This window comes from Coregonus clupeaformis, chromosome 21 (assembly GCF_020615455.1).
Source record: "Coregonus clupeaformis isolate EN_2021a chromosome 21, ASM2061545v1, whole genome shotgun sequence".
Taxonomy (NCBI): domain Eukaryota; kingdom Metazoa; phylum Chordata; class Actinopteri; order Salmoniformes; family Salmonidae; genus Coregonus; species Coregonus clupeaformis.
Window position 1 is genome coordinate 33329730 of NC_059212.1, and position 22190 is coordinate 33351919.

General features: G+C 44.2%; 1 protein-coding gene across 1 annotated transcript; it reads left to right on the plus strand.

Annotated features, from left to right (window-relative positions):
* The first annotated feature begins 141 nt into the window (after positions 1 to 141).
* On the plus strand, positions 142 to 14039 carry LOC121534645 (proteasome subunit alpha type-7). Its single transcript, XM_041841224.1, has 7 exons — positions 142 to 353; positions 7940 to 8066; positions 8146 to 8270; positions 9346 to 9468; positions 9736 to 9855; positions 13392 to 13454; positions 13573 to 14039. Exons 1-7 carry the CDS (start codon positions 252 to 254, stop codon positions 13666 to 13668), a joined length of 756 nt encoding a protein of 251 aa, XP_041697158.1. The 5' UTR covers positions 142 to 251; the 3' UTR covers positions 13669 to 14039.
* Positions 14040 to 22190: the final 8151 nt, after the last annotated feature.

The following is a 22190-nucleotide window of genomic DNA, read 5'->3' on the forward strand; positions in this document are numbered from 1 at the left end:
TACAATGGTCCCGAACCACACTTATGAAATATGTTGGAGTTATGGAGAGTGAAATAAAATGTTGCACTTGGATCATTTTTAATGATGGGTATTTTCTTAGGGAAACGCTCATAATTGAAATCGTCCAAGTTCAGAGTTCAAGCGCATGCGCGCTGTGATTGCACACACGAGAAACTGGCTAGCAAACATTCACTAGCTGAGTAGTTACACTTTTTCAAAATTTCACTGCATTTGTTTCTAGCAACAACATAATGGCAGCAAGATATGATAGGGCGATCACTGTGTTTTCTCCTGACGGTCACCTTTTTCAGGTGGAATATGCACAAGAGGCTGTGAAGAAAGGCTCCACCGCTGTAAGTTTATGAAGCTGATAAGCAGCTGTTAGCTGTGTCACTTAGCTAACGATAACTTTTTGTGACGGTGATGAAGGAGCAAATTGATGGTTTCCACTAGTGACCACAGCCACAGTCAAAATTGGCTATATTATAAAAATTCATGAAAACAAAAATGTGCTTTTTAGTCATAATTTAAGGTTATGCATAAGGTTAGTTAGGTTTAAAATCAGATTTGTTAAGGGTAGGTAACAAACTTAACCACAGATTTGCATTAGAATACGCTTGAAATAGTCCCAATACAAAGTTACACCTCACTTTTCTATTTTTGGAGTTATTAAATAAAACTGATCTGAAGAAATCATGCTGGAAATAACATTTGCGGGATGTGACCTAATATAGAGGACTGGCAACCCAGCCTATTCCATATAATCAAAATTCCAACACAAATAATTTCAAATTAAACCAAATCGTTTGCATGATGACTACTGGCTTGCTCATGACTACTGGTTGAAATTAAAATTTCAGCCAATTTACAAGCAAATACTTTATGAAGTTGTTACAAATCAGCTTGCAAGGTTGCTAGTCAACTAGCCTGCTAAGGTTAGCCCTACTAGCCTGCTAACGGTAGTACTACGTGAGTCAGCCGGTTGCTATCAACACCTAGATTACAGCTACATTAAAGTAAACCAAAGTGTTGGACATTATAACGCCATCTAAACAGTTATCAAATAATATTACCAGTATATGCAGTCATTTAGCCTGCTAGCTAACCAGAACTAGCCTAGCTAGCCAACCACCACGGTCAATATAGCTAAGTAAACTCAGCAAAAAAAGAAACGTCCCTTTTTCAGGACCCTGTCTTTCAAAGATAATTAAAAAAATCCAAATAACTTCACAGATCTTAATTGTAAAGGGTTTAAACACTGTTTCCCATGCTTATTCAATGAAGCATAAACAATTAATGTGGTTAAGACAGTTTACAGACCAGTAGGCAATTAAGGTCACAGTTATGAAAACTTAGGACACTAAAGAGGCCTTTCTACTGACTCTGAAAAACACCAAAATAAAGATGCCCAGGGTCCCTGCTCATATGCGTGAACGTGCCTTAGGCATGCTGCAAGGAGACATGAGGACTGCAGATGTGGCCAGGGCAATCAATTGCAATGTCCGTACTGTCAGACGCCTAAGACAGCGCTACAGGGAGACAGGACGGATAGCTGATCGTCCTCACAGTGGCAGACCACGTGTAACAACACCTGCACAGGATCGGTACATCCGAAAATCACACCTGCGGGACAGGTACAGGATGGCAACAACAACTGCCTGAGTTACACCAGGAATGCACAATCCCTCCATCAGTGCTCAGACTGTCCGCAATAGGCTGAGAGAGGCTGGACTGAGGGCTTGTAGGCCTGTTGTAAGGCAGGTCCTCACCAGACATCACCAGCAACAACGACGCCTATGGGCACAAACCCACCGTCTGGCAAAAAGTGCTCTTCACTGATGAGTCGCGGTTTTGTCTCACCAGGGGTGATGGTCAGATTCGCGTTTATCGTCGAAGGAATGAGCGTTACACCGAGGCCTGTACTCTGGAGTGGGATCAATTTGGAGGTGGAAGGTCTGTCATGGTCTGGGGCGGTGTGTCACAGCATCATCGGACTGAGCTTGTCATTGCAGGCAATCTCAACGCTGTGCGTTACAGGGAAGACATCCTCCTCCCTCATGTGGTACCCTTCCTGCAGGCTCATCCTGACATGACCCTCCAGTATGACAATGCCACCAGCCATACTGCTCGTTCTGTGCGTGATTTCCTGCAAGACAGGAATGTCAGTGTTCTGCCATGGCCAGCGAAGAGCCCGGATCTCAATCCCATTGAGCACGTCTGGGACCTGTTGGATTGGAGGTTGAGGGCTAGGGCCATTCCCCCCAGAAATGTCTGTGAACTTGCAGGTGCCTTGATGGAAGAGTGGGGTAACATCTCACAGCAAGAACTGGCAAATCTGGTGCAGTCCATGTGGAGGAGATGCACTGCAGTACTTAATGCAGCTGGTGGCCACACCAGATACTGACTGTTACTTTTGATTTTGACCCCCCCCCCCTTTGTTCAGGGACACATTATTCCATTTCTGTTAGTCACATGTCTGTGGAACTTGTTCAGTTTATCGCTCAGTTGTTGATTCTTGTTATGTTCATACAAATAGTTACACATGTTAGGTTTGCTGAAAATAAACGCAGTTGACAGTGAGAGGACATTTCTTTTTTTGCTGAGTTTAGTAAGACAGAGAACAACTAGTCTAACACAGGCAGGAACCAACAGAACACAACAACAAAAAAAGCCAGCAGATATAAAGTGGAGAGCAGGGACTTACCGATTGACGGCTGAGTTAGTTACCAAAGTCAAAGAGCCAAGGAGACTCCTTCAGAGGGAGAGTCAGCTAGCTAATCCAATAGCGATAATGAGGTAAATTCACATTGAATGTACCCGGTTTATCTCCAAATCAAATTTTATTGGTCGCATACACATTTAGCAGATGTTATTGCAGGTGTAGCGAAATGCTTATGTTCCTAGCTCCAACAGTGCAGTAATATCTAACAATGCACAGCAATACAAACAAATCTAAAAGGAAAATAATGGAATTAAGAATTATAGAATTATATGAGGACGAGCAATGTCGGAGTCCGGAGTAATACAAAATTATATATACAGGACCAGTCAAAAGTTGACACACCTACTCATTCCAGGGTTTGTCTTTATTTTGACTATGTTCTACATTGTGGAATAATAGTGAAGACAGAACTATGAAATAACACATGGAATCATGTAGTAACCAAAAATGTGTTAAACAAATCTAAATATATTTCATATTTGAGATTCTTCAAATAGCCACCCTTTGCCTTGATGACAGCTTTGTACACTCTTGGCATTCTCTCAACCAGCTTCACCTAGAATGCTTGTCCAACAGTCTTGAATGAGTTCCCACATGCTGAGCACTTGTTGGCTGCTTTTCCTTCACTCTACAGTCCGACTCATCCCCAAACCATCTCAATTGGGTTGAGGTCAGGGGATTGTGGAGGCCAGGTCATCTGATGCAGCACTCCATCACTCTCCTTGGTCAAATAGCCCTTACACAGCCTGGAAGTGTGTTTCAGGCCATTGTCCTGTTGAAAAACAAATGATAGTCCCACTAAGCGCAAACCAGATGGGATGGCGTATCGCTGCAGAATGTTGTAGCCATGCTGGTTAAGTGTGCCGTGCCTTGAATTCTAAATAAATCACAGACCGTGTCACCAGCAATGCACCATTACATCTCCTCCTCCATACTTCACGGTGGGAATCACACATGCAGAGATAAAACCTTCACCTACTCTGCGTCTCACAAAGACACGGAGGTTGGATTTCCACTGGTCTAATGTCAATTGCTCGTGTTTCTTGGCCCTCGTGGAGTTGCAATGATCATGAGAACGGTGAGGAATCAGCCCAGAACTACACGGGAGGATCTTGTCAATGATCTCAAGGCAGCTGGGACCATAGTCACCAAGAAAACAATTGGTAACACACTACGCCGTGAAGGACTGAAATCCTGCAGCGCCCGCAAGGTCCCCCTGCTCAAGAAAGCACATATACATGCCCGTCTGAAGTTTGCCAATGAGCATCTGAATGATTCAGAGGAGAACTGGGTGAAAGTGTTGTGGTCAGATGAGACCAAAATTAAGCTCTTTGGCATCAACTCAACTCGACGTGTTTGGAGGAGGAGGAATGCTGCCTATGACCCCAGGAACACCATCCCCACCGTCAAACATGGAGGTGGAAACATTATGCTTTGGGGGTGTTTTTCTGCTAAGGGGACAGGACAACTTCACCGCATCAAAAGGGACGATGGACGGGGCCATGTAACGTCAAATCTTGGGTGAGAACCTCCTTCCCTCAGCCAGGGCATTGAAAATGGGTTGTGGATGGGTATTCCAGCATGACAATGACCCAAAACACACGGCCAAGGCAACAAAGGAGTGGCTCAAGAAGAAGCACATTAAGGTCCTGGAGTGGCCTAGACAGTCTCCAGACCTTAATCCCATAGAAAATCTGTGGAGGGAGCTGAAGGTTCGAGTTGCCAAACGTCAGCCTCGAAACCTTGAATGACTTGGAGAAGATCTGCAAAGAGGAGTGGGACAAAATCCCTCCTGAGATGTGTGCAAACCTGGTGGCCAACTACAAGAAATGTCTGACCTCTGTGATTGCCAACAAGGGTTTTGCCACCAAGTACTAAGTCATGTTTTGCAGAGGGGTCAAATACTTATTTCCCTCATTAAAATGCAAATCAATTTATAACATTTTTGACATGCATTTTTCTGGATTTTTTTTAAATTCTGTCTCTCACTGTTCAAATAAACCTACCATTAAAATTATAGACTGATCATTTCTTTGTCAGTGGGCAAACGTACAAAATCAGCAGGGGATCAAATACTTTTTTCCCTCACTGTATGTACATAGGGCAGCAGCCTCTAATGTGCAGGGATGAGTAACCGGATGGTAGCCGGCTAGTGACAGTGACTAAGTTCAGGGTAGGGTACTGGGTGGAGGCTGGCTAGTGATGGCTATTTAACAGTCTGATGGCTTTGAGATAGAAGCTGTTTTTCAGTCTCTCGGGCGGTGATAAAGTCTGACAGGATGCTCTCAATGATGCATCTGTAAACGTTTTTGAGGGTCTTAGGGGCCAAGTTTCTTCAGTCTCCTGAGGTTGAACAAGTGCTGTTGCACCTTCTTCACCACACTGTCTGTGTGGGTGGACCTTTTCAGATTGTCAGTGATGTGTACACCGAGGAACTTGTAGCTTTTCACCTTCTCCACTGCGGCCTGTCGATGTGGATGGGGGCGTGCTCCCTCTGCTGTCTCCTGAAGTCCACGATCAGCTCCTTTGTTTAGTTGATGTTGAGGGAGAGGTTATTTTCCTGGCACCACTCTGCCAGGCCCTCACCTCCCCCTTGTAGGCTGTCTCGCAATGTACTGGTAGGTCGGTAGGAAATAATGGTTGCAGGCTTCACAATCAACGTCGGCACAGCACCTGGTTTCAGTCAGTCTCATTCTGAATCCTGCCTTCCACTGGTTATAGTAAGCCGTCAAAGTCCTGGGTGAAATGAGCACCGCATACAGTAGATGTGCGCACGGTTCCCATACTCCAATCTACTCACTTCAAATGGTTCCGACATCAAAGTTTGCGTCTCGTTTTTGGGCAACAAATGAGTCGTTACTCCTTACTTGCACTGCACTGCAAGTAAGGAGTAACTGGCTACAAATGACGGAAAACTACTACAACGCTCACTTGAATACCACTACCAAATGCACAGGAGAAGAGGCGTTGCAGTTTTTCGCATGAATTTTTCTTGTTTATGGATGTACATATTAGCTCACCAGCTCCAATACTTGGTTTGGAATGTAATTACATGCTAGCATGGCTAGTAGCTAACGTTAACCAGCTGGATCTAGCACCGGGTCGCCGTATGACGGTGAGAAATAGTGCATTGTGGGTAGTTACGAAGATATCTTGAAATAAGTTAATAAATATGTAAAAACGCTAAAACGTAACTACAAGTGCAGCTCAATAAATTAGAATATTGTGGAAAAGTTAAGTAATTTCAATAATTCAATTGACAAAGTGAAACTCATATCGTGGATTAATTACACAAAAATTGAAATAGTTCAAGGCTATATTTGTTTTAATCTTGATGGTTACGGCTTACAGCTCATGAAAACCCCAAATTCAGTATCTCAGAAAATTAGAATATTGTGAAAAAGTTTAATATTGTAGACTCAAGGTGTCACACTCTAATCAGCGAACTAACTCAAAACACCTGCAAAGGTTTCCTGAGCCTTTAAATGGTATCTCAGTCCAGTTCAGTAGGCTTCACAATCATGGGGAAGACTGCTGACTTGACAGTTGTGCAGAAGACAGTCATCAACACCCTCCACAAGGAGGGAAAGCCTCAAAAGATCATTGCTAAAGAAGCTGGCTGTTCACAGAGTGCTGTATCCAAGCATATTCATGGTAAATCGAGTGGAAGGAAGAAGTGTGGTAGGAAAAGGTGCACAAGCAACAGGGATAACCGGAGCCTTGAGGATTGTCAAGCAAAGGCCATTCAAAAATGTGGGGGAGCTTCACAAGGAGTGGACTGAGGCAGGAGGCAGTGCATCAAGAGCCACCACGCACAGACGTATCCAGGAAATGGTCTACAACTGTCGCATTCCTCGTGTCAAGCCACTCCTGAACCAGAGGCAACGTCAGAAGCGTCTTACCTGGGCTAAGGAGAAAAATAACTGGTCTATCGCTCAGTGGTCCAAAGTCCTCTTTTCAGATGAAAGTAAATTTTGCATTTCATTTGGCAATCAAGGTCCCAGAGTCTGGAGGAAGAGTGGAGAGGCACAGAATCCAAGTTGCTTGAAGTCCAGTGTGAAGTTTCCACAGTCAGTGATGATTTGGGGAGCCATGTCATCTTCTGGTGTTGGTCCACTGTGTTTCATCAAGTCCAAAGTCAACTCAGCCGTCTACCAGGAAATGTTAGAGTACTTCATGCTTCCTTCTGCTGACAAGCTTTATGGAGATGCTGATTTCATTTTCCAGCAGGACTTGGCACCTGCCCACACTGCCAAAGGTACCAATACCTGGTTCAATGACCATGGGATTACTGTGCTTGATTGGCCAGCAAACTCGCCTGATCTGAACCCCATAGAGAATTGATGGGGTATTGTCAAGAGGTAGATGAGAGACACGAGACCCAACAATGCAGACGAGCTGAAGGCCGCTATCGAAGCAACCTGGGCTTCCATAATACCTCAGCAGTGCCACAGGCTGATCGACTCCATGCCACGCCGCATAGATACAGTGATTCATGCAAAAGGAGCCCCAACCAAGTACTGACTGCATGTACAAGAACATACTTTTCAGACGGCCGACATGTCTGTATTAAATTTCATTTTTTCACTGGTCTTATGTCATATTCTAATTTTCTGAGATACTGAATTTGGGGTTTTCATGAGCTGTAAGCCGTAATCATCAAGATTAAAACAAATACAGGCTTGAACTATTTCACTTTTTGTGTAATTAATCCACAATATGAGTTTCACTTTGTCAATTGAATTATTGAAATGACTTAACTTTTCCACAATATTCTAATTTATTGAGCTGCACCTGTATGGTTGTAGTTATAGGTAAACAGATCATGACTACAACTAAGTTACTAAGTCTTTGACCACACTGTTGTTACTTTGGTGAGTAAAACTCATGCTTCCTACCCTTAAAGATGTGAAATGGTCAAAATAGGTGGGTTTTATGACCTTGTGGCTGTGGTAACTAGTGACATCCCAAATTGATAGCTATAGCTAGCTAACTCAATTTACTAGCAACTACTAGATAGCTAACTATCATGTTCTATAATTGAATGCTATTATATGGAATATGTTTGCTTGCATAATAATTTCAGTGTGATTACTTAGCTAGCAAGCTAACAGTTACTTAGCAAAGCTCGCTAGCTAACTGTCACAGAGCGCATGCACTGTTTGTTTAAATAGCTAGCTGACTGTTTAATTTCCCCATTTATTCCTATAACATTAGGTGGGCATCAGGGGCAAAGACATTGTTGTCCTTGGAGTTGAGAAGAAGTCCGTGGCCAAGCTACAAGAGGAAAGAACAGTCCGCAAAATATGCGCCCTAGACGACCATGTCTGTATGGCATTCGCAGGTACCTATAAACTTCATTAATTTGCTTGAAATTGAAACCAGCTGGAAGGTTTGATCTTATTTAACTAGCTGTCTGTCAGGTCTGACAGCAGATGCCCGCATCGTGATCAACAGAGCTCGTGTGGAGTGCCAGAGTCACAGGCTCACTGTGGAGGACCCAGTGACCGTGGAGTACATCACACGACACATCGCCACCCTGAAACAGGTAGGATAGCCTACATCGCCATACTTAAACAGGTAGGCCCCGTCCCTCGAACTAAGAACAAACAGCCCCTAACGGCTTTGCATAGAGTACCACAGTATGAGTCATAATACCCACAAAACCTAGAGGTCAAACAAGGAAATGGTTCCAATCGTTTTTCCACCATACATTTTTCCCCATAGAGAATTTTAGAAAATTAAAATTAGGGCTATTTTCGTGTAGGCTTACCCTGGCATGACATTGTGATAACCGAGTAAATGTCTTTAGGACAAGGTGACTTTTATCAATATATTTGCCTGTATTTACCCCCCCAAAATGAAATGCTAATTAGCTGCTAATATAGCTATCATGAAGAACTACAAATGCCATGATGATCTGGACGAGGCTGCCGAATCGAGGCAAAGGTAATAATCTCTGGATTAACTATCTAATGTTAGCCAAATTTAGTAATATATAAATTGGCTACATTTCTTTAAATTGACAATTCTGTGAACTGTCTTGAGCAAGTTTTAAATTGACACAACCTGTTAGCAAAGGTGTCATCTAGGATCTTGCAGGGATTTGTAGTCTTGCATGATGTCTACTTTGATGCTAATTAGCATTTTTGAATCTGAGAGTAAATAGAGCTGAATATATTGATAAGTCACCTTGTCCGAGAAAGATTTACATGGTTATCAAAACTCACGCCAGGGTAAGCCTAGACGAAACACAGCCCTTACTTTAAGTGTTTCTAAAATCCCCTATGGGAAACATGAATGGTGGAAAACCGATTGGAATAATTTCTCTGTTTGACCGCTAGGTTTTATGGGTATTATGACAACTTCACTGTGGGGCTCTATTGCCACCCATGAGAATAATAATAAAAACCCCATGCATGTGTGCCAGAAAGCAGTAGCTTATGTGGGACTTGTATTTTGATGAGGTGAAGCAAAGAGGAAATGAAAAATATGTTTGTGTGGATATTTGATCTCTAATTACTAACTACATAACCCCCCCCCAGTTCAGATGATGCCTGACTGAATGGTCTTTGAAGGTCAGTTTTGTGTTCATAACCGGTTTTGATATTTTAATTCTGTAGCGCTACACTCAGAGCAATGGACGCAGACCGTTTGGCATTTCTGCCTTGATCGTGGGTTTTGACTGTGATGGGACCCCCAGGCTCTATCAGACTGACCCCTCTGGAACATACCATGCATGGAAGGTCAGCCAATCAACAAAGATTCCTTACCTTTCTCCACAGCCAAATATGTTTAACTTTCTTCACAGCTATAGTGTCTATAACTAGTGTGCCTGAAGTGTATCGTAGCAAAAATTTGAACATTTCTTATCCTAAATGTTCAGGTCTGTTTTTTTAAATCAACATTAGTAGGAGAACAACATTTTCCTTTTGAGGTGTATTTTTAAATTGTTTTTCTTTTATTGTTTAGAAATACTGAGGTACTGATTTGTTTCCCATCCCTTTGTTCAGGCAAATGCGATTGGCCGTAGTGCTAAGACAGTGAGGGAGTTCCTGGAGAAGAACTACACAGACGAAGCCATCGCCACTGACAATGAGGCGATAAAGCTGGCCATCAAAGCCTTGCTTGAGGTGAGGTCAAATTCCAAACTGACCCCTAACCCCTACTCCTTAGGCACTTCTAGATCTGAGGCAATTGAATTGGTATATCCAGTATGGCAAAAATGCCACCTAGCCAATTAGAGGGCAAGATAGAGCTACACAATTAGCATATTATTTATACCTACAGGAATTCTGGATGTTACATACATTGTCTAGGGGCAAGGGAAGGGGGTCAATTTGCAATTCAGCATAGGTTTGCACCTGAAAGCCATCAGGCATATTTATATGCTGTGACGTCACGAGAGGCTACACAGCTTTCAGCGGGATTGCTCAAGTAGTGCAAGGAGACCAGGTTCAACCAAAACAAGGATTTTATTAAAGGTCTTGGGAAACTAACGAAAGTATAACACAATTCTGTTCTCTGGTGGCTCTTTAAGGGTTAACAGTTCAGGGATGTCTCTTCCACATCCAAAGTCATAATTCTCACTCGCTCAGATAACTTTTCCCCAGCCTTACTGTAGTCCACGTTGCAGCTAGTGGCCAACCCAGCAAAACGTCCTTCCAAATGTCCCACACGTATTTCCACAGGTGCATATATCCAAAGGTGAGTATTTCCCAAAGGTAAGTATCTCCAAATCCTTATATTCCTCATGGAAGTGGACGTGCAGCACTCTTGTCCTCCAGAGAGCCCAGGTTGGAGACTGTGTCTCTTCCCTTCCCCCAACCTTCAGCTCATCAGCTCCTCATTTGTTTCAGCTGCGTGGGAAGATTGGCCATAGAGGGGTGGGAGTTCCCGACCATACCAGCAGATGGAGCCATAGCTGTCTGGGTTTGCAGCCACCTCAGGGGGATGTAACGTCCCTCCAGGACACAGCCTCTCGTGACATCACACATCCCCCTCCTCGGGACCGACGTCCTCGTCGGGGTAAAGGCAGCGAAGAAGGCATCACGCCGGGAGAGGGCGTCCGCATTGCCGTGGTGCTTGCCAGCCTGCTCTCTCTTCAACTCCTCCACCTCTAGGACCAGGGACTCAGCCTCCTGTTGTCTCTCCTTGAGTTTCTTACTGAACGCATCAGCCTTGGTTTTAGCAGAGTTTAGCTTCTGTTGAGCAGCTTTCAGTTCCTTCTCTCTCTCTGCCTCCGCATTCTTCATCTTGTTCTCCAACACCTTGTACTTCTCCTCTGCCTTCTTCTGGACCTCCTTACTACTGCGCAGGATCTCCTCACACTCCTCGATGGTCCTGCGCAGCCTCTCCAGCTCCTCCTGTTGCTTATGGAAGGAGCTCTGTTGGAGTTTAGCCTGGAGGATATCTAACTCTTCTGTCTTCATGTCTAACTGTTGCTTTAACAAACGATACCTCTCAGCGGTCCCCTTCAGACCAGACAGTTCTTTGTCCAGATTCTGTAGCTCCGTCTCTGTGTCGGTCTGGGCACCTGCCATCCCTATCAGAGCCCGGGCGGGAGTGAGTAACTCGGAGGATTGCACCGGAGCCTTCCCAGGATGAGTCTTGCCTCTCCGTTTCCGAGGTACTCGGGTTATCCTCTCCTGAGACTCTCTCCAGAGTGGGTAAAAGGCTGGGCAGTCTCGTCCAATTAGGACAGGGACGGGGAGGGAATCAACCACCCCCGCCGTCGTGTGTATGGTTCCCCGTGTGCTGGTCATTGTAAGTTCAGTAATGGGGTATTCTCTGGTGTCCCCATGGACACAGGAAACTGGGAGGACTTTCCCCGGGGGTCAGACACGTTGGGCCCACCAAATCCTTACGCACCAGGGTGGCCCGGCTACCAGAATCCAGTAAGGCCTCCACATCATGGTGATTCACAGTTACCGGGCAGGTGGGGGGGGTCGATCTGGGCCGCCATCTACGACTCCCAAGAGCGAGGCAAACGGTGTGTGGGTGCTGAGCTGGAGGACTCCGCAGTGGGCATAGGTTCCTCGGCTGGTTTCCCACACTGCCAGGAGATATGTCCCATCTCCCCACACCGGTAACACTGTCGAGTTTCCCCCCTCCTGGTATACTCTTCTTGGACCCGCCTGGTTTCTGGCTCCCCCTGGAGCCGGGATAAGTCCTGACGTGGCTGGGTTCGAGACCTTGGGGTCCTTTGGACGGGTTCTTCCCATTTGTGGTGGGGCCGCACTCCTGGGGTCTTTTCGGGAAGCATTCAGCATCTCCGCTGTGGCCTGGTACTTTTCCACAGCTTCCACGGTCAGATCAGCCGTGGTCAAGGCCTGTTGACTGATGAACCGTTTTGCCTCATAAGGCAGGGCGCGTAGGTAACGATCCACCACAACGGCCTCCACCACCGCCGCTGCTGTATTCCTCTCGCGGATCCAGCCATTTCCTTGCGATTCGGACAAGTTCATGCATCTGCGCCCGAGGAGGTTGGTCTGGTTGGAAGGTCCAGCCGTGAAAGCGCTGGGCCATACCAAACTTTGTGAGTCCATATCTGCTGAGGATCTCAGACTTCAGGGCATCATAGTCAGTAACCTGGTCAGGGCCCAGGTCCCGGACAGCATTCAGCGATTCCCCGGTTAGAAAGGGGGGCTAACAGACCAACCCACTGTTGCTTGGGCCAGGCTTCCCTAGTGGCCGTGGCCTCAAATGCATGCAGGTATGCCTCAATGTCATCGGTAGCTCCTATCTTAGATATAAAGTCACTTGCCTTTATTGGGCGGGTATTTTGGACAACCCTCTGTCTCTGCAACTGCAATTCCTCTGCCTTCAGAAGGTTGGCTTTCTTTTGCTCCTCCAAGAGAGCCATGTTTGCTTGCATCTGGGCGTGCTGGCCAGCAACAAGGGCTTTCAATATGTCCTCCATTTCAGTCGGCGGGGAGCCTACGGCCAACTTGGAAAACTGGGTGATCAAACCTTCGGTATCCTCCTCTGACATGCACTATTAACGCTTGAGCGTGCCTGTATTCTCCACCATCTGTGACGTCACGAGAGGCTACACAGCTTTCAGCGGGATTGCTCAAGTAGTGCAAGGAGACCAGGTTCAACCAAAACAAGGATTTTATTAAAGGTCTTGGGAAACTAACGAAAGTATAACACAATTCTGTTCTCTGGTGGCTCTTTAAGGGTTAACAGTTCAGGGATGTCTCTTCCACATCCAAAGTCATAATTCTCACTCGCTCAGATAACTTTTCCCCAGCCTTACTGTAGTCCACGTTGCAGCTAGTGGCCAACCCAGCAAAACGTCCTTCCAAATGTCCCACACGTATTTCCACAGGTGCATATATCCAAAGGTGAGTATTTCCCAAAGGTAAGTATCTCCAAATCCTTATATTCCTCATGGAAGTGGACGTGCAGCACTCTTGTCCTCCAGAGAGCCCAGGTTGGAGACTGTGTCTCTTCCCTTCCCCCCAACCTTCAGCTCATCAGCTCCTCATTTGTTTCAGCTGCGTGGGAAGATTGGCCATAGAGGGGTGGAGTTCCCGACCATACCAGCAGATGGAGCCATAGCTGTCTGGGTTTGCAGCCACCTCAGGGGGATGTAACGTCCCTCCAGGACACAGCCTCTCGTGACATCACAATGCGTACATTTGCCTTTGAACTATGTCTACAGGTGGTTCAGTCTGGTGGGAAGAACATTGAACTTGCTGTGATTAGAAGAAACCAGCCACTGAAGGTAATCTCATCAAGGAGTTTTCTTTTTCTTAGGGTCTTGGTCTCTTGTCCTAGTATTTACTGCTTTGCAAATGTATTTGTGTCTATGGGCTAATTGCTGTATTTTCTACTCCATGTAGTTATTGGAGTCCAAAGAAATTGAGACCCTGGTGGCTGAGATAGAGAAAGAGAAGGAAGAGGAGGCAGAGAAGAAAAAACAGAAGAAGTCTACTTGAAGTCGTTACTGAACCACTGGCTTTCATTAAGCACTTCCGTGAAGGCAGCATATTTGATCTGCAAACATCCAAACGTGTTTACAGTTCCAAAGGTTTACAGGCCCAAAAACAGCTTTCATGTCACACACTAAGGGCTGAATCTTAACTTGATCTAGGTTGGTATGTTGAGTTAGTCACACAAATCTCACATTGCCATCAATGCATGGTTTATGTGGAAGTCTAAGTCAAATGTATGGATCTCAAGTTAGGATTCAGACCTACAATGAGGTCTCCCCTCTGCCCACTTAAGGTAACAAACAGTATGTTGTTGAACTTCTTTGAAGTGAATGTTATTGGATCAAAATACTTAATAAAGTCAACTTGTTTATGTACCATCTTTGTTTTTATTCACAAGATGCCCTATTATTTTCTGACTTCTATAGCATTCATTGCATTATGGTGACAGTGTTACTTTCTTCAGATTCATTATGTTATCTTTGTGACGTGCTGGTGCTAAAATAATATTTTTCTGCAAGCAGAAATCGAGCACCTTATCACAGATTAAAAAAGATATACTGTAGTACTCTCATCTTCAAAATGGAAGCAAAAGGGCATTATACCATATCAACTAAAATTAAGACAGGAATCAATCAAGGATTATTTAATAACTTATTCCTTGTTTTGACCCACGGCTTTGTCAAAATGTGTCATTTTTTCCTTCTTTACTTCAATATAATACCCAGCAGTGTACAAAAAGATCACTATTATTCCTCAATCTAGCAGAGGCAGTAGTAGACTCAACAATCATACTGGCAATGTTTCCATTTATCAGCGTTCTTTAGGACCTTCACTCCTACAGGAGTAGCCCAGGCTCCAGACAGACTGCTTTATGAAGTGCTCACCTCTCCCTCAGTCATTTAAAGCAACTGTCCAGGGAAAATCTCACTTGTAAAAGTTCATATTCTGTTAACTCGTACCCAAATAATGTTGACTTGTTATGCTCATATTGGCCAAATCATAAATTGGAGAACCCCCCCCCAAAAGACACTCTCATATCTTAGACTGTTTCAGAAATGCTTGCTGTTTCCTCATAGAACATGATAATTTGTTGAGCTGGCCAATCAGCAGTCTACTCCCATGAATATTTTTTTTACCACCATTTCACTCATTGTAAATAATTATAGGTAATATTTCATAGATATCTGGAAACACTATTTTTATTATTTCTTTGGGGGGAGTGTCTTAATGGAGGTCCAAAGAGATGCCTCTTCCCTCCTTTCTTGCCTCACTTCCTCCTTTTATTTCACCCTAAATTCGCTTATTAAGCAACCGCTGCTCTGAATTTTTAAAGACACAATTATGGCCAGCGGTGTGGTAGGCCTGCTTAATGGAATTCTGGCCTCAGACCCCAGTGGGAAACTTTAATCTGGAGCCCTTTGAAAAGTTGTGCTGCCGAGTTCTGCTGAAAAGCCCCGGGGGGTCCTTGTGACTCTCACCAAAGACATAATGGTGAATGGTAAAGTCCTTCATTTAGTCAACTCCCCCAGCCAGGATTTCCTGAGTGGATGCCTTGACTGCTGTGGCAGTGTTAAAGACGATCGTAGTGCTGAGCTTTCCATTTTTTGAATCCACACACTGACATGTTCATTTCGTAATTCAATGAGATGTATGTTGACACTCTTTTGTATGTCAGAAGCTCTTGTAAAATGATTATGCTGACGGAGACAGACAACAGACAAATACTGTTTTTTTAAGGCTTGGGGTAGTGATTGAAAGTGAAGCCAAATTACATCAAAATAAGCTACTATAACTTTCTCCAAGTTCACTCAGGTTAATCCTCTCAGACAGAGGTTATCTACACTGAACAAAAATATAAACCCAACATGCAACAACTTCAAAGATTTTACTGAGTTACAGATCATATAAGGAAAATAGTCAATTGAAATACATTCATTAGGCCTTAATGCCTAATCTCCCGAGTGGCGCAGTGGTCTAAGGCACTGCATCTCAGTGCTTGAGGCGTCACTACAGACCCCTGGTTCGATTCCAGACTGTATCACAACCGGCCACGATTGGGAGTCCCATAGGGCGGCACACAATTGGCCCAGCATCGTCTGGGTTTGGCCGGTGTAGGCCGTCGTTGTAAATAAGAATTTGTTCTTAACTGACTTGCCTAGTTAAATAAAGGTAAAATAAATACATTAAAATCTATGGATTTCACATGACTGGGAATACAGATATGTACCTGTTGGTAGGGGCGTGGATCAGAAAACAAGTCAGTATCTGGTGTGACCACCATTTGCCTCATGCAGTGCGACATATCCTTTGCATAGAGTTGATCAGGCTGTTGATTGTGGAATGTTGTCTCACTCCTCTTCAATGGCTTTGCGAAGTTGCTGGATATTGGTGGGAACTTGAACACGCTGTCGAACACATTGATCCAGAGCATCCCAAACATGTTCAATGGGTGACATGTCTGGTGAGTATGCAGGCCATGGAAGAACAGGGCCATTTTCAGTTTCCAGGAATTATGTACAGATCCTTGCGACATGGGGCTGTGCATTATCACGCTGAAACATGAGGGGATGGCGGCGGATGAATGGCACGACAATGGGCCTCAGGATCTCGTCAAGGTATCTCTGTGCATTGAAATTGCCTTTCGATAAAATGCAATTGTGTTCGATGTCTGTAGCTTATGCCTGCCCATAACCCCACCACCACCACAGGGCACTCTGTTGACAACGTTGACATCAGCAAACCGCTCGCCCACAAGACGCCATACAAGCTGTTTGCCATCTGCCCGTTACAGTTGAAACCGGGATTCATCTGTAAAGAGCACACTTCTCCAGCGTGCCAGTGGCCATCGAAGGTGAGCATTTGCCCACTGAAGTCGGTTACAACGCTAAACTGCAGTCAGGTCAAGACCCTGGTGAGGACGACGAGCACTCAGATGAGCTTCCCTGAGGCGGTTTCTGAGAGTTTGTGCAGAAATTCATTGGTTGTGCAAACCTACAGCTTCATCAGCTGTCTGGGTGGCTGGTCTCAGACGATCCCGCAGGTGAAGAAGCCGGATGTGGAGGTCCTGGGCTGGCGTGGTTACACGTGGTCTGCGGTTGTGTGGCCGGTTGGACGTACTGCCAAATTCTCTAAAATGACACTGAAGGCGGCTTATGGTAGAGAAATTAACATAAAATTATCAGGCAACAGCTCTGGTGGACATTCCTGCAGTCAGCATGCCAATTGCAATCTCCCTCAAAACTTGAGACATCTGTGGCATTGTGTTGTGTGGCCTTTTATTGTCCCCAGCACAGGGTGCACCTGTGTAATGATCATGCTGTTTAATCAGGGAAGTTAACACATTTGTGCATAACATTTGAGAGAAATAAGCGTTTTGTGCATATGAAAAATGTCTGGGATCTTTTATTTCAGCTCATGAAACATGGGACCAACACTTTACATGTTACGTTTATATTTCTGTTCAGTATAGATCCAACTCGTCAATAGACAGAGAGCAGCAGCTTATGATTCTAACGCCAGAGCTGGCTGCTGCTCCTAGTTCTGTTTGAACTGCTTATGAGAATACTTTGGTCGTGTTCCCCTGCTCAGATGTTGCATGCATCAACCAATGGTTGCGTGCCACGTCATCGACTTTGCCCTCAGGCACCAGATTGCTATTACATATGATGTGGTTAGCTGATACTTTAAATACCTATCTAGGCGTTGTAAGATGTGGAATGCTTCAGCAACGCCTGGGCAGAGGAACACTCCCCTTGTTTTTCACTGCCTGTCTTTGTTGTTGCCCATAATCAGAGCGAGCTACTTTGCCTGGGGACAAAGCCCATCTCTCTCATAGCTGGCTGCCTGTTTTTCGTCATTAATGCAGAAAATAATGGCTCCACCAGAGGTCATCTACGGAGGAACGAGGCCCGGGGGCATGTGCTCTCCAAGCAAGAATGCACAGTGCCCAAGGCTGTAGATGGAGTGCATTACAGTGTGTGTTCACACACACACTATTAATGTACCTCACAAACCAATTGCATACACACAGTAAACAATATAAGATGACGTGTACACACAAGCCTCACAAACCAATTGCATACACACATTGATTACGCGTAGTAAACATTTTAAACTGAACACACACGCTGACCATAAAACTCAACACACTCTGAACCCAGAGTATTTATGCATTAGTCAATATACTTATGTTACCTGAATACAGAAAACATCATAGAAAGAACCTCTAGTATGATTCTGCTGTACTTTTGTATAATAACAAAATCAATGTAGCTTCCTGTCGTGTTGATTTCAATTCACATACAGTGCACATTGAAAGCAGTGTGGGCTGGGGATCTACATTTTGTCATTCTAATGTGTTACCCTGTGGCTGTATTTCATCCCCTCTTGGGATGTTTAAATTTATCAGTGTGGAATGTCCCCGGGTCTAGATAAGATAACTGCTTCAAGGGCAAAACACACACCCAGAGACACACACAGACACACAACCCTTGGGAGCTAAGGTTATATCAGTCCTCTTGTAAGGAGTGCTTCTGTTCTGCTGAAATCAGTGGAGCCAGTACCACTTGTCACCAGTAGGGCGCAGTCTTGCATAGAAGCAGTACATTCATCATATCAGTTACACTTTCATCTCACTTTTGTCCTAAAGACTGACAGTATGAGTCTAGTCAGCTAGCTGAATCTACTGGCTTCTGACATGTTTTTGTCTCTCTGCGCTTTAACATACAGCCTCAAAGACTCGAAGAACAATTGAATTCATCGAGAGAGAGGGATAGAGAGAGAGAGAGAGAGAGTTGTGTTTGCTTAAAACTGTCAGATGAAAAAACAACAAGGTTTATGTCCTGTAGGCATGGCCAAGCTGTCAAAGTGTGTTGGGTCATGAAAGGCTACACTCTCAACACTGTCCGTTTTCTGTTTGTCACTTCTCGACAGATATATACACCATTATCCGTACATAGCCTGTCTGATCTGCTGGCCTTTACTCATTCCCTGCAGGGTTATGATCATACCACGAAGTAAAGGATGGACAAATTGGCAGTATATATGAAGGCCTTAGACAAATGTGTAATCACATGTGTGATTCCCTATTATATCTCTGGGGATGCATTGACTGTAGAATCATTTTCACATATTTATTTCACATTATTCATTTATAGGCCAACAGAGTATCTATCTTTGCCTTGTGAACACACCCTCCATCGTTGTCACTACAGTTGCTAACATACGTGGTGGTGGTAATGGATACAACAAACTGCATTGATAGCCTTGGCCTTTGTGAGTGTTGAATGAGTGTTGGTACACTAACAGTTCGATGTTTACAGACTAAAGGGCTGTTTTACTGTTACCCCTCGAGTCACCTGACAAGTTTGTTGTCTCACTGGAGAAAAATACGAGTACATCCTCTTCTAATTGAAAGAGGATACCATCAGATACACAGGGAGAGAGAAAGAGAGAGGGAGGGACAGAGAGAGAGACAAGGAAAACTAGAGGGAGGTGGTAAGAAATAAAGGGAGGGGAAGGAGAGAGAGGCAAGAAGGAGCGGACAGGGCTAAGTAAACAATTCCCATGATGCCACAGGGCAGGAAGCAGTAGCCCGGGGGTCTTGGCCTCTCAGGGCCATGGCAGAAGCCAGTCACACACATCACATAGCATTACACGGGATGGGGTTACAGCAAAATGTCAGCCGACGCATAAGGAGGAACCATCGGCCCATATGATAATTTGATGGCCCAAGGGGGGTGCAATCTCGCATTCCCACGATTCCTCTCTTTCCTCCCACACCCTCTTTTTATTGTATTTTTGAATCAATTTTTTCTCTCTCTCTTTTCCATTATTTAATGTTTTCAATTCTACTATGCACTCTAGTAGCCAAGCATACTCATGATTGTAACATGGTAAATGTGTGGCTAGTGTATTTCAATGACGAATTAATGTAGTGTCCTCTACCGCCTGTCCCCACCCACATGAAAAAATACTGTAGTGTATACTATGGTAGGAATACTATAGTATTCACTGTAGTGTTTTTGCGGACTTTACTGTAATATTCACTGTAGTATTTACTGCAGTATACTGTAGTATTGACAGTTTGCTATAGTATAAATACTGCAGTAAAAAAAATAGTAGTATATACTATAGTAATTACTGTTGTGTTTTTGCGGACTGTAGTATACTGTAGTATTTACTGTAGTATTTGCGAACTGTAGTACGGTATATTATAGTATTTAGTGTTTTTGCAGACTGTAGTATTTACTGTAGGGTTTTTGGGGACATTACATAAAATAGACAATGTTCTATAACCTGTAGGTAGGTAGGACTGGGTTCTGAATGGAGGATCACAATATATGGTCTATACTTGGCATGTAGGTTTCTCATTTATGGGTGGCACAAATTGGGATATGGGAGAAGGGAATGGGCAGGGTATATGCAAATTAAATACTGTAGTATTTACCATAGTACATTTCTTTGCAGACTGTAGTGTTTTTGCAGACATTTCTGTAGTATTTACTAAAGTGTTTTTTTAAAACAATACTTTAGTATTTACTATAATATTCCACAGTATACTACAAAATGCTATACTAAGTACTACACATGATCGAGAGATACTACAGTGTGTAGTATAGTATTCTACAGTATACTATAGAATTCTATAGTAAGTACTGTAGTATTCTATAGTAAACTATAGTATTTTTTTATGTGGGCATTCCCAATGGAAATGTTCAGGGCTATTGGTTTAAAGGGTCCTCTGACCTGACTGTTAGATGGCTTGATTCAGGACCTGCTGCCTTCTCTGAATGCTCTCTCTTTGTCTCACGCTCATATTATCACCACCACAGATTCTGTGTCGTTCTATTACTTGTGGGACATATTCTTTCCCTCCCAGTCATGAGAGTTTGTCACACTTGAGGCCTTTAATTAAATACATTGTATTGGACAGTTGAAATACGTAGCTTCATTCTGTTGTTTTTGGGAGCTCTGTCATTAAGGTATCATATGAAAATGCTTAATATTATGTTGGTCAGTGTGCGTGTGTGTACTCGCTCGCGCTTGTGTGTGTACGTGCAGATATCTGAGTGCCTCTGACAGGGAGGACAGGCCTGAAGGCAGGTCTCAGCCCTTCAGCACCAAAAATGACACATGACTGCTTTGACTTTTATCATCCCCTTCCCCATCCACCCCGCCCCCAGCCCTACTACAACCTACAGAAGGCCTCAAACAAACACTGAGGCACACACACACACACACACACACACACACACACACACACACACACACACACACACACACACACACACACACACACTGTATACTGCTTAGATAACATTATCTTTGTCCTCTGGACATGCACCCTCCTTGCTGGATGACATTTGGGCTTGTGCAGCACTGAGGTTACCTTTAGTTGCCCCAAAGTTCAAGATGCCTGTCTTCAGCATGCAATCGCAAAAAAGAAAAGATTGCAAGAATAAAAAAACATGCGATGAGAGAAAGATTTCCAAAAGCACTTTGATCAGAGGCATCAACAGTCGCGCGCTAACTTGTTAAGCAGTATGTAAATTTGGTCTGATACTGAATAAAGTTGCCAGAATGGCATGAATCCATTGTGCTGCGATGATCAAAATAAAAGAGGGCTTCATGTGCTGGAGGGCAAGAAAGTCACAGACATGAAGGTTTTTTTTCTCCTTCCTCCTTTTTTCACTCAAAGAGACAGGGCTGATGGGAGGCAGAGAGGATAGGGAAGGAATGGAAAGAGGGAGGGAAGGAGGGAGGGAAATTAAAGATAGGGAAAAGCCTGGAAGGATCTCAATCTAAATTAGCAGAATGGAAGGAAAGAGTCTGCTGAGTGAGATGTATAATTAATATCAGGGTTATATGGCTGGGATGTGATGAAAACATCAGCATTCATTCATTCACTGTCTGACTGGGTGAATTCTCCAATTACAACTGGGACCTTATATAGACGTTTCAAAGCCAAAGGTATAAGCTTGAACTATTGAATAGTTGTGGCAGTACCGCTGGAATGAATTTCGACTAACAATCTCACCTATGGTGTCTTTTTTTTTTCTCTCTCTCTCTCTCTCTCTCTCTCTCTCTCTCTCTCTCTCTCTCTCTCTCTCTCTCTCTCTCTCTCTCTCTCTCTCTCTCTCTCTCTCTCTCTCTCTCTCTCTCTCTCTCTCTCTCTCTCTCTCTCTCTCTCTCTCTCTCTCTCTCTCTCTCTCTCTCTCTCTCTCTCTCTCTCTCTCTCTCTCTCTCTCTCTCTCTGAGATGAATAGGCGCTGTCACTGAGACTCTTGTAGCCTGTCAGCTTTTAAACAAACAGTCACTGAAAGGATCACTTTCACAGGAGAGGCCTCAGACTGTGGTGAGATCATTAGCCAGCCTCTCAGTCACTACACCTCCACTCACACCTGTCTATGTGGGAAGATTTATCCTACCACTAAAGCAGTATGGTGCAAATGTTACCTCACAAGCAGAACGAGCATATCTCACTCCTTTCCTCAGCAATGTTATCACAGGAGTCTAGTGAGAGT

Coding starts and splice junctions, on each gene's coding strand:
- LOC121534645 (XM_041841224.1), top strand. CDS start 252: ATGGCAGCAAGATATGATAGGGCGATCACTGTGTTTTCTCCTGACGGT. Junction 354..7,939: donor TGAAGAAAGGCTCCACCGCT/GTAAGTTTATGA, acceptor CTATAACATTAG/GTGGGCATCAGGGGCAAAGA. Junction 9,469..9,735: donor GAACATACCATGCATGGAAG/GTCAGCCAATCA, acceptor CCCTTTGTTCAG/GCAAATGCGATTGGCCGTAG.